The sequence below is a fragment of the Mesoplodon mirus genome (assembly GCF_964341445.2).
Source record: "Mesoplodon mirus genome assembly, chromosome: 12".
Classification (NCBI taxonomy): domain Eukaryota; kingdom Metazoa; phylum Chordata; class Mammalia; order Artiodactyla; family Ziphiidae; genus Mesoplodon; species Mesoplodon mirus.
The window spans coordinates 26,910,704-26,923,999 of NC_138988.1; the positions used below are offsets into that span (position 1 = coordinate 26,910,704).

Sequence of the window (13,296 nt, forward strand, 5' to 3'; positions counted from 1 at the left end):
TAATTTTCTCAGAATAACTGCTATTAAGTAGCAAAGGCAGAACTGCCTGTGTCGAGAGCCCAAGCATTTAACTTGACTTTAGGCATACCATAGGGTTCAAATTTACCCTTTTTGGTGTTTGTTATTCTTAAATTTAAAAAATATATATTGATTGGATGAGATGATTACATCTAGATAATATGAAATTTATTGTGAGATTTTAAAAATATATATATTTAATTTGGCCTAACTCTCCTCTAGTAACAAACTGAGAAAAACATTAAGATGGGCATTAGGCTTCCCTGGTGGCGCAGTGGTTGAGAGTCCGCCTGCCGATGCAGGGGACGCGGGTTCGCGCCCCGGTCCGGGAAGATCCCACATGCCGCGGAGCCGCTGGGCCCGTGGGCCATGGCCGTTGAGCCTGCGCGTCTGGAGCCTGTGCTCTGCAGCGGGAGAGGCCACAACAGTGAGAGGCCCACGTACGCAAAAAAAAAAAAAAAAAAAAAAAAAAAAGATGGGCATTAAACTCAGTTTTATCTGATTGAAACATGTTATATGAGTGACATAAAGAAGTGATCATTTTTCGCCAAAGTGTCTATTGATTGCCAACAAGTCAGCTATTCCTTCATACTTGCGGCTTTTTACACAATCACAGCAAACAATTCAGGGAAGAATGAAGTTTAGAAATAATCAAGGTCCAGATGATAAAACCCTGGTTTAGTGTCTCAGTCATTTCTATTTCCTCTAGGTTTTGCTGGGATTTAAAAAATTCCATGTTATAACATACTTTCATGATATGGTCTCCAGATGGCTGACTGAGATTTATTCTATCACCTTAAGGTTATTCAAGTTTCCTACAAAGCCGAACTGGAGGTAGAGGCAAGCGTGCAAGTGCCTAAAATAGCTTGTTTGAGCACATAAATACTTATGTGTATCAGAATCTATGGTAGATTTGTATTTTTAAAAAGAAGAATATGGATGTCAACAAAAAGTAGGCAAATGTTCAGAGCCTTTGGATATGTTCTGGGGTTCTTTTCTTCCTTCATCAAAATTTGCATCTAGGAAAGCCACAACTCCTGGTTTAGATGCCTAAGGAGTTCGGGTTGGCATATCTTATCTTCAGCAGTAGCAAAGAGTTATAATATCTCCTAGGACACTGAATTGACTTTCAGCTAAGGTAAAAAATACCTTTGAAAGGACGTACATTTTAAAAGTCAGTAATGGACATGTTTTGAAAAAAAAGATTATAAAAGTATTTCCAATAAAATTTGTTTAAGTCTCTTTGATTGAACGCTCATGGGTGTATTGAGGAGAGTGTTAGATTTATCTAAGCAATGTCATATTTAATACTGATATCATAGGTTTATATGATTAACACAAGGTAGATACTGAGTTTATGTTTTAATGAGTATAAGTGGAAAAAAACCCCACAAAACTCAAAGATTTGTAAAAATACAAAACTAAACAAAAATGTACTACAGTGATTGAGAAATTCCAAATGGTTCTAAAGACAAGAGTTCATGATCAGTCTTCTACCAGTGCCTAATGTGATGATACTTAAATGCCTTATCTTGCTTGAAAAATATCTAATTAGTAAATGGCTTTGTCTTGCCTTCAAAAGCACCTCCTCCACAAATCACCACATGCTCCCTAGCTAACAATTCATTTCTTCATGTCCTAAATATGAACCCTCCCCCCCAATTTGGCTAAATGGATTATAATTTTAACTTTTTTTTTTCCTCCTCAATTCCCCCTTTCCTACCCACACACCATCTGCATAACACTCTGTACCTTACTTGGTCCTTTGTCCTATCACTATGCCTTTGCAAATCACCCTTTCCACTTATAATAGCTTCCCTTTTCGCCATCCAGTTATATTGCTCCTTTCTTTAAAATTTAACTCTCTTTTAGGAAATATATGATTTTCTCCCATTCCCAGTTGCTTCATTCAACCAAGCTTTTAGCAGTTTACTAACTTGAATCTGTTGATATGTTGCCTTGAAAAAAGTGTTGTTAATCTTTTTCACATACTTGTACTGTATCTCCCAAAGGAGATTATAGACTCTTTAAGAGAATGTCTTCTAAAAATTCCACCTACCCTAAGCACCTAGAACAATGTTCACTCGTAAAAAGGTGCTAAATAAAGGTTAATTTACTGATTGATTGGCCTACTATATTTCACATCCCAGGGAAACCAAGAAAACATAATTTGAACATCTTTTACTTCTTTAGAAAAAATTTAAACGTGAGAACTGCCAAAATATAACACTTTCTATGTTGCTGGATTACTTATTTTAAATTGATACAGAATGCATGATGACCACAGAACTTTTGTCCTTGAGGTGAGTATGGTGGTGAAGTCAAGTATGAGCCATGTATATATTACTTAATTTAAAAAATTTAAACAGGATTTTGGAATTAATGTGGAGCTAGTTGTTTCAATTTTTTTTTTTTTTTTTTTTTTTTTTTTTGCGGTATGCGGGCCTCTCACTGTTGTGGCCTCTCCCGTTGCGGAGCACAGGCTCCAGACGCGCAGGCTCAGCGGCCATGGCTCACGGGCCCAGCCGCTCCCTGGCATGTGGGATCTTCCCGGACCGGGGCACGAACCCGCGTCCCCTGCATCGGCAGGCGGACTCTCAACCACTGCGCCACCAGGGAAGCCCTTAAATTCATTTTTTAGGTCTCAAACAGACTAGCTAGAAAACTTCCTTTGAATATCAAAGCCTACAGTAAAACTCATGGTAAATTTTAAAATACATAAAGACAGATGTGACGTACACTTTAAATTCGCACTACACTTTAACAATAACTCCCACGAGTATCTACGAATAATTAGAGCACTGAAAATACATAAATGTAGGAGACGGGGTGAGGAAAAGCCAAGAGAGGTCTCTAGATAGCCTAAGATCAAAGGGTAAAAGGTGTTGGTTTGTTTTCAATCCATCTGCCTGTCGCTGATAAGATTCAGCACGCTGGCCAGCTCCCCCGTGAGCTGGGTTTTTTGGCTTAAGTGAAAGGAGCAGGGAGGAGGAAAGCACCATCTGCTGCTTTGAATTAATAGATAACGGAGAAGCAGGAAGGAAGACTGCGCGACAGAGTAAACGCATTAGATGTTGATGCACTCAGTTCTTAGGGTGCCTTTGTCTGATCTTGGGGTCCCCAATCCTCCACCCAGATCTTCCAGCGAGCCTTAATGGAGGAAAGGCTCAGCAACCAGAAACCCTTCTGTTTCTACGGTAGGCTCACCTCAGCATAAAGTATTACCAGTTCTTGGAATTGAAGAATGCAGAGTAAGCAGGTGTGGGGGGGTTCTACTTAAATAGTTGAGCTGCATGGTCGATACACCAATCCGCTCAGAATTGGATTCACTTGTATTTTATTGAGAGTGGGCGTATGTAAACCTCTGGCATCAGAGTTTACACAGGTGGGACAAATAGGCTGCGCAGCCCCACTGCCCCCGTGTCCGAGTGTGAAGAAAGCTGGGGATAGGAAATAGCCTCTTTCTTTCGCGTATAAGATCTCGCCGACTTGCTCTTAGTGAGACCTCTGAATTAAGAGTCTCCAAATAGCCTACTCTTCGCTGACAAAAAGTCATTACTGGTTTGTCTATTTCCTCCTCCCGCAAGAACTTTTTGTCCGCGGGAGGGGGAGAGAGGTCGAAGCCAGGAGAGCTGGGCATCAAGGAGGAAATTATCCACAAAGGGGTGGGAGTGAGAAGAGCGGGAAAACGTTAGGGTCAGCACGGAAGCTCTGAGACTTTGGGGGATGCTCTGTGCTCTCCCCGCTCCAGCCCTCTGCAGCCACCCTTACGCCGCGGACAGGGGAGAGTTAAGCCAATAAACACGTAAGCGCCGCTCCCTCCCCAATCGGCAAGATGCCTCTTCGGCTCTAGGCTGCACCGACAGCTTGCAACACTCGGCATCTTTTCTGGAGGCGCCTCCTTCAGCGGCTGCAGATGGCATCCGGCTGCGGGCTCGGGGCTCGCAACTGACTCTCCCCCTTGCCCACCTCGGGTCCACGGACGCAACCCTCCCTCCCCCTCCTCCCCTCGTGCTTCTGAGTCTGAGCCCAGCTCTCGAACGCCGGGCGGAGGAAGCAGTCGCGGCGGCCGAGGCTGAGCAGCAGCGCGCCGGCTCCCTGATTTGGGGAGAAGCGGCCATCCGGGAGAGCCGACCCCCAGCTGCCTCCAGCGCCCCCCACCTTTTGCACCCCAAGCCAGGGGCTCCAGGGACCCCCCCTCCCCAGGCGCCACCATGCTGGACCCTTCATCCAGCGAAGAGGAATCGGATGAGATCTTGGAGGAGGAGAGCAGCAAGGATGTGCTCAGCTCGGCCGCGTCCAGCGCGCGCCTGTCTCCCAGCCGCACCAGCGAAGGCTCGGGCGGCGGCGCCGGGCTGGGGGTCGGCGGCGGCGCCGGAGCCGGAGCCGGGGCGGGCGCCGGCGGGGGCAGCGGCGCGAGCAGCGGCGGCGGGGCCGGGGGTCTGCAGCCCAGCAGCCGCGCCGGTGGCGGCCGGCCCTCCAGCCCCAGCCCGTCGGTCGCGAGCGAGAAGGAGAAGGAGGAGTTGGAACGGCTGCAGAAAGAGGAGGAGGAGAGGAAGAAGAGGCTGCAGCTCTACGTGTTCGTGATGCGGTGCATCGCCTACCCCTTCAACGCCAAGCAGCCCACCGACATGGCTCGCCGGCAGCAGAAGGTAGGTGCGCCTGGGAGGCCCAGGGAGTAGCGCCGGGATGTCGCCAGGCGGGCGGGGCGCACAATGGGAGCTGGCGGCGCAGCTGGCGAGGAGGAGCTGGAGGCGGAGGAGACCGCGCCCGGGGGAAGGGGTTACGAGGCCCCCTCTCCGCGGCTGGGCCTGGCCCAACCCAGCCCGGAGCGCGCCAGGAGCTGCCCGGGCCCGGCAAGGAGCCTGGAGCGCAGCATCCAGTGCCCGGGCCTCCCTCTCGGGGAGCGAGGCGGGCAAGTCCCGCTTTGTGGCCCGGGAGGCTCGGGGAGTGATTTGCAGCCCGCGGCGCCCAGAGAGGCCTGGCTTGCTTGCAGGGCTCCCAGCACTCTCCGGCGGCGGGCGGCTGCGCTCAACTCCCGGCCCGCCCTCCTGGGCGTGCGCTGGGCGGGCGGGCGGGGGCGCCCGGCAGAGGGGGGGCTCCGGTGCGGAGCGAGTAGAGCGCCTCCGAGCCGCTCTCAGGCTAACGCGGGCAGAGAGCAACCGCAGGGGCAGGCGGGAGGAAGCGAGCCCAGAAAGCGAAGCTTCCCGTGATGCTGCGAAGGGCACCCTCCGCCCGGGTCATCTGATCACCTATTAGGGTCGCCTCGGGGGTCCTTGGACACCGCTTCACTCTGGCTGGGCTTCCCTCCAATCTCCCTTCCCCTTGCTCACTGACCCCAGAGCAGGGGCGCGCCGTCTGGTCCTTCTGCCCGGGTCAGCCCTTCTGCCTTACCCCCTCTGACCCCCTTCTTTTCCCAAGGTGACTTCGCCGCCACCTTCTGGTTCTGCGAGGCCCTCCAAGCCCTGGCGCTGCTAGCTTGATAAAGTGCAGCTGGAAAAAGCCTCGTAATTATAAGCATCAAAAGCTTTTTGTGTCTGAGGCTGGCAAGGCTGAGGAGGCTCTGGGCTGCCTTTGATGTGAAAAAAGTGCTTATTTCTATCAGCTGTTCTCCAGCCAGAGAAAGGAGGGGTTAGTTAATGCAGGTCGAGGGCGTCGGCCCAGAAGAGAAGGGGTCAGGTCCCCAGCTGCAGTGAGTGAGTGAAGAAAGCATCCCGTTCTCTTTTAGATGAATCTGCAGCAGCTGGACTAACAGAAAAACCAGTGAAGCCCCTAGAGGGGCGGTGTGAGGGGCGATAAAGCTAGCTCTAACCCCATGGAGGTTAGGAGACCAATTTCTTAAAATAGTGAATTTCTCGGTTGCTGCCATTTGAGACTGAATTACGTGCTGCCTGTAGTAGACTGCTGGGTTTTCCTATATTTATCCACCCTTATCTTGAGTTAACACAGATTTCTCTGTTTGCTTTGCTTGTATACGTACACACACCACACAGAGCTGATGATTTATTTCGGCTATCACAAGCTTGGGTATCAGTTTTATTAAAAAATAAAACTCATTTCCTGGTTGAGAAAGAGCAGGTGGGCTAGACTTCCACTCTCAAACCCCCATCAGTGGTCCCTTGCTTTTTCAACGAGGATTTTGAGCTACAGTAGAGCAAAAGTATTCTCCGAACAGTACAAGTTTTTGGATATTCTTTTAAGGTTGGGTTTGGGTCCACAGGGCCTGATATTTCAAGTTTCAGGTTGGAATTATTTTGGTAATTGTGTCTTGATAGTAGGGGCAAGTCTGTCTCCAAAATCTATCCCATTATTAACTATTAACAGCACCTGCTAAAGATGTCCTGTTCCTTTGGCAATGAAAACTGTTGTCACTTAAAAGTTAAAAAACAAACTTCCCTTTATCAGTCAAAAGGCTCTATAGCTCTGTCCTTCCAATAGAGGCTGAAATCCAGCACCAGAATGGGGAAAGAAATCCATTTTCATGAAGACCCATTTCTTCTAAACAGAACCTTCAGCCAGAAAGATCGTCATGAGGCTAGTTTTTCTGATCTGATCTGGTATGTTTTACCTGGATCCATTCAAAGCTGTGTTTTTTTGTTTTTTGTTTTTTTGCGGTACGCGGGCCTCTCACTGTTGTGGCTTCTCCCACTGCAGAGCACAGGCTCCAGACGCACAGGCTCAGCGGCCACGGCTCACGGGCCCAGCCGCTCCGCGGCATGTGGGATCTTCCTGAACCGGAGCACGAACCCGAGTCCCCTGCATCGGCAGGCGGACTCTCAACCACTGCACCACCAGGGAAGCCCCAAAGCTATGGTTTTGAGGGGCAAGTGAGTTCTGTTTTTACACATGACCTTAATATCAGATGGACTCCAGGACAGGTTGATAACACTGGCATTTGGTCAAACTATTTTTAGTTGTTGCAGCAGACTAAATACATATCCCGGCAAAGCTGCCTCACGGCTGTTGTCTATACTGGGAAGCTGAATATCTATCTCTTTATTACAACAGAAAACGAGTTCTACCCATTACTATATCTTTTAAGTGTTTCGTGCCTTTCTGGAAAAAGCTGTTCTGCTATTTTTCTCCAAGTAGAAAGCTTGAACTTTTTTTTTTTTTTTTTTTTTTTAAGGAGCAGTCATTGAAAGTAACTAAAAGTTTGCATAATCAGTGTGGTAAAATTTAAAGCCGACAAATAAGATTGATGAATTAGTCTTGGAGAAATAAAAACTAGTTGTAAAGTAAACATGAGTTTGTAGTAGAATAGAAATGGATGAATTAGAAAAAGAGGAAAAATGATGTAGAGAAAGGGAATAGGGTGGCATGGGGTCGGGTAGAAAATGATGAAAAAGAATTGCTGAACTGAGGAAAAGGTCATATTGTCAAATCCTCATGCTGTATTCCTTAAAGTTACACAGTGTTCTATGTCAATTATATCTCCATAAAGTTGAGGGGAAAAAGGTCATATTGTACAGAGTTTAATAGACTTTATGAAACCAAATAGTCTATGTCATAACACTGGCTACCATTTTTCAAGTACCTACTATGTGCAAGGCACCTACCTTAGGTCATTTAAAAAAAATAGACTTTAGTTTTTCAGGAGAGTTTTAGATTTACTGAAAAATTGAGAAAAGAGTACAGAGAGTTTCCATACAACCCAGACGCAGTTTTCCCCTATAATTATCTTACAGCAGTATGGTACATGTGTTACAATTAAAGAACCAATAGTGATACATTATTGTTAACATTATTGTTAACTAAAACCTACAGTTTATTTAAATTTCCTTAGTTTTTAACCTAACTTCCTACTTCTGTTCTTAGATCATTTTAAGTTCTCTTCATATTTCAGGAATTACATCCTCATTTTTAGAAAAGAAAGCTGAGACTCAGAGAGGTTTTGTAATTTGCCTAAAGCACTGTGTAGACAGGTGAAAGAGTGGGAATTTAGGCATGGAGTTCTCTCATCCTATCTTTTTAATATACAACACTGGCCAGGAATATTCTAAAATTAAAAATAGAAGTGATAGCATGTCTCGTGTACTTCTTTACTCAGGATTATTTCTATTTGAGTTGAGAAAGACCTGCCCCTCCCCCTTTGGGCACCTATCAAATAGTCAACATGGGCAAAATAATCGTTTAAGTACTAACTTCATAAAGAGTGTGAAGGAGAGAGATGGGCCGTTAGCTGGTAAATCTGAACAGCAGACTGTTGTCAGTCTGTCTGTGCGGTTTGAGCTGGGAAAAAAAAAGTATTTTAGCTCAGAAGAACGATTGGGAAGTAGAGGAAAAAGGTGCTGTTGCTGGATCATTCTGATAGTTAATTACTTCGGTTTTACTTTTACTGGGAAAGAGAATGCCTAAACTTTCTAACACTCTTCCCACTTAAAAGAGGGGACTCGAAACAGACTATGTGAAAACATATCGTTACCGAACACAGTTTGTGTGCCCGAGGCACAGTGAGGCCAAATAAATAGAAATGTAGGAATTTGGAGCAGAGAAAGGTTTATTGCAGAGCCAAGCAAGAAGAACGGATGGCTCATGCTCAAAAATCCTGAAATCCCTGATGGTTTGGAGGGAGGTTTTTATAGGCAGAATTTGGGGTGAGGGCTCCAGGGTGTGTGACTTTCTTCTGATTGGTTGGTGGTGATGAAACAGGGCGGTGCTCCGGGAATCTTGCGCTCAGCCAGAAGTTGCCCTCCTCCACCTGGGTGTGGGCCTTAGTTCTGCAAAAGAGCTCCAAAATAGTGTTACGTATATTCCTTGAGGAGGAACCAGGACCCTGACCCAAGGCTGCATTTTTGTTTCTTGACTGCTCCCCGCTTGTCTCTGCATCCTATCCCTTCCCTGATTAGCAACTGAACCTGCCCTTTGGAACTCAGGGAAGGTCATAGAGGTTAAGTGAAGCCTATTTCCTACAAACAAGAAAAGGGGGACACAGAAAGCATTTGTACCTGGGAGCCCCACAGGGTTTTGCTCAGTTTCAATATTTTATCATTTGTAGGTATATTTTCCTTGTACTACTGTGAATCTAAATATAACATGCAGGTAATGATAATTTATGACCACAACAAAAACGTAGTCATCAGGCTGTCACCATGTATGTTTCAGCAGCTGATAAATGACAATTTGAAAAACAGTTCTGAACTTGTTTTTTCTTCTTTTGTCAGAATGCTAGAGTGAATACCTAGAAGTTGGCATGGCAGAGCTACACCATATGTTTCTAAGTTATGTAGTAATGGTGATGAGTGGCTACCTCATGTGAACTAGCTACTTATAGATGTTCTTGAGGGAATGTAAAAGCAGGCACTGTAAAGAATTCTGTGTAATGTGTAGATTGACATGACTAGTTTTTTTGCTTTTTTTGTTGGTTTTTTTTTTGTTTTTTTGTTTTTTTTTTTTAGTTAGCTAGGAACTATTCATAACACCTGGGTTACAAATGTCCAAAATGAATATTATGTGTGCATATGCAGGTGTGTATGCATGTGTGTCTGTATGTATATGATGAGAGAAAGGGGCAATCCTAAAGTTGTGTCAGTTCTATATGAATTCTTCATTCAAGAGAACTGTTGACTAGGCCAAATGTGTTGTAAGTTCAAGTTACTCATTTCCATATGATTCAGCTTATATTTTGCCCTAAAATTATGGCTAACACTGAGTCACTGTTAGCCAGAGAAATTCCTTCTTTATTCATTAACTTCTTTGACTTTGTTGTTCAGTTATGACTCAAAAACCCATAATTTGCGTAAAATTTAAGACCTAGTGCTAGGGAACTATATATGTGTGTGAGTGTGTGTATTTTTTTTTTTTTTTTTTTTTTTTTTTGCTGTACGCGGGCCTCTCACTGCTGTGGCCTCTCCCGTTGCGGAGCACAGGCTCCGGACACACAGGCTCCGCGGCCATGGCTCGCGGGCCCAGCCGCTCCGCGGCATGTGGGATCTTCCGGGATCGGGGCACGAACCCGTGTCCCCTGCATCAGCAGGCGGACTCTCAACCACTGCGCCACCAGGGAAGCCCGAGTGTGTGTATTTTAAATCAATAATGGTGATTCATGCATTCAGATGTGCTTTGAGGCACTTGGGTTAGCTCCACTATTCAAAATTCTGAAGGGTTGTTTGTCAGGGCAACACAATTTGCATTTAAAAAAATAAAATATTCTCACCTTTTGAGAAAACTAAGCGACTGTTCAGCCCAGGATCCCTTCAAAAAGAATTATATGTTTTTCTCTTCTTCAGGGAAAGAATTGAATTCTTTCAATATGCTTTTTGGCATTTCCTCCCCAATCTTCTTGATGCAATGGGCAGGAACTGTTATGCACTGGTACTAGTAGAGACATTTTGAAGATGCAGGATACCAAAAAAGTAATAAGAGAAGTTCTTGCCTCATTACACACTTGGAATAGCCTTTTGCGTCCCTAAAACTGGACTGAAGAACAAAGGAAATTAAATCATTCATCCCTAAAATGTTGTACTTTGTAAAATGGTAAACGTCAAATGATTCCAAGGTCTTTTTCCGGCAAAAGCAAATTTAATACACAACCATAGGCCATCACATTGAAATATAACCAGTATTTGGGTCCCGGTGTCTATACAGCTTAAGTTGGAATGATCAGGAGAGTTCTACTAACGTAAAGCTAAGTTCTGAAAAAGACCAGTTCTCTCTCTGGCTTCATGGCAGAACCAGAAGATAGCTTTGAGATATGCTTCTGAATTGGCAGCTTATGTTCTAGTTTGGAAGATATCAAATAAATTGAGAATAAGATAGTGTTTAATTGTAAGATGCTGATTACAAATACTAAAGTAGGGGAGGGGGACAGAGAGTACGTATGTGGACGCACACACGCACACATGCACACACGCACACACACAGGATTGGATATAGTAGTAGGGAAAATCTTCATGGGGGAACTAGAGTAGGGTTAATGATGCCGAAAAGTCAGCCTCTGTGCGCTGGTGCCGAATCGAATCTCAGAGACAGACTTTTGGGTGAAGTAGAAAAGAATAGCTTTATTGCTTTGCCAGGCAAAGGGGGACACAGTGGGCTCGTGCCCTACAAAACTGTGGGTCCCAACGGGGGGGAATTTGGTGAGGAGTTTTATAGCAATGGTTGGGGGGGGCGGTGGCGTGTTGCTGATAAGGATCAGCGTGTGTGTAGGGCCTGTATTCCTTTAATTTGGACTCAGGTGGTCTCCTGATCTTCTCTCTGGAATGAAGAATGCTTCATCAAGTAGATAACATCTTCCATTTTGTTGGGGGATTCTAGTTCTGCAGAAGAATTCAAAGATACTGTTATGTGTATCCCTTGAGTCAGAACCAGGATCGTGTCCCAAGCCCACACGATTTGTTTCTTGACTGCTCATCCCTTGTCTCTGCATCCCCTCCCTTCCCTGATTAGCAACTGTTTGAACCTGACCTTTGGAACTCAGGGAAGATCATGGAGGCTGAAGCCTATTCCCTTCAAACCAGAAATGGGGGACACAGAAAGGCTTCCATGCCCAGGAGCCCCACAGGATCCTGCTCAGTTTCACTAGGTCTTAAAGAATTTGTATGATTTGTGTAAGCATAAGGAAAGGCAGGTATTCCCTTTTGGAGAAGAGCAGGATGTAGCAGGAATGTGGAAAGGAGTCATTGTTTCTGGGACTAATAGTCCCATTCTTTTGGTTGCAAGTGACAGAAACCCAACCGAAGTGGCTACATCAATAGGAAAATAAGGGGGAGGGGAAAGGTTTACTGGTACATGTAATTGAAAAATCCAGTGCAGGGTGATTGACTGCAGGCATGGCTGGATCTAGGAGTTCAAATGACTTCCTTGACAGAATAAAGAAAGCTGGCTGATGAGGAGAAAGGTTATGTATTGAAACTTGTGTTTGAGCTCAAATTCTACCATTAATAAACCACTGATTGTGGGCAAGTCATTGTCTGTCTCTGGTGTAATTTCTTTATCTGCCTTATGAAGAGGGGATAGGGAAGCCTCAAATAATCTCTACTTTCACCTCTGCATATAATAGTTGATATTTCTTTCTGGGAAATGAGGTTACTAATTATCGAGACTTATCATTTCATTCAAACTTGTATTTGGTATGTATTCACATTGCAAAGTAAGGCATTGTCTTCAAAGAATCTGACATAAAGTTCACTCTGTCTACATTTTTAGATGAGGAGTTGAGATCTTAAAAGATTATAAGGCTACAGAAATACACAAGAGACTCAGCCTGTGGGATGAAACTGACCCAATATATGTTTTGTTTTGTCTACAATGTATTTTAGACTTCTCAGTATTTAAAGCTTTCAAGTTATTTCATGTAAAAATTTATATTTCTGGCTTCTCTTCTAATTGGAAGATGTAGCAAAGGTGAGCCTGAGTTTTTATGAGTCTGCAAAAAGCAATAGAAATAAGACTACCAGCCATCACTTAAATCATGGAATGTTAATCACTTGCTTGTTCTAAAGGAACGTCATATGTTTATGGTTGTTAGGACTCCAGCTCTCTGGTTCTTGCCAACACCGTCTCTTCTCGCCATTGCTGCTCAGATACTGATGGTCTGACCCTGGCCTCTGTAATGCATCCAAGAAAAAGATCTAGAACTTGGAACTCTTTGTTCCCTGTGTCTGGCAAGAGTTTCTCTGTTGGGATCAGATTTATAGTTTCTGCAGAATTGGAAGGCTGACAATCAGAATTACCTTATTATTTTTTCTTTTGTCCGTCCAAGCATATAACAATTACTTCTCTATTGTTAGCAGGTAAAGAAAAGGGGATAAAGTCAGTCAATGATTCAAAGTCTGGTCATTGCTTTTTTTTTTTTTAGTTTCTGCTTTATAACAAAGTGAATCAGTCATACATATACATCTGTTTGGTCATTGCTTTTGACATGCAATGGGTAGTGAAGGATGGTGGTTAAAAGCATAAACTCTGAAACTTGAATGCCTAGGTTTGCTTTCTTGGATGTACCCCACACTGGCTCTGTGATTTGGGGCAACTTACTTAAACTCTCTGTGGCTCAGTTTACTCATCAGTAAAGTGGGGATAGTAATGGTAGCTCCATCATTGAGTTCTTGTGAAAATTCAGTGAGATAATACAGTAAAGCTCTTAGAACAATGCCTGGCCTGTGGTAAGTGGTATGTAAGTATTTGTTCTTGTTATTGCTAAGTTGATATGTGCAATTTTGTGTTATTTTTATCTGTGAAAGGGCTGTATGTGAAGTTCTGACCAGAGTAATCCTTACTGTTACCATCATCCTGATCATCATTATTGACATATAAGCCAACCCAGAAGGCAATGGTTAC

The 13,296-nt window shown here is 44.5% G+C and overlaps 1 protein-coding gene across 11 annotated transcripts in view; it reads left to right on the forward strand.

Moving 5' to 3' along the window:
- The first annotated feature begins 4,086 nt into the window (after nt 1-4,086).
- The window catches only part of CADPS (calcium dependent secretion activator), a 485,320-nt gene continuing 476,110 nt past the window's right edge, over nt 4,087-13,296 (forward strand). For all 11 annotated transcript variants that reach the window (XM_082638330.1, XM_082638328.1, XM_082638325.1 and 8 more), the window contains exon 1: nt 4,087-4,670. In XM_082638330.1, coding sequence (XP_082494456.1) covers nt 4,233-4,670 — 438 coding nt within the window. In that variant the 5' untranslated portion in view covers nt 4,087-4,232. The remainder of the gene's footprint in view (nt 4,671-13,296) is intronic.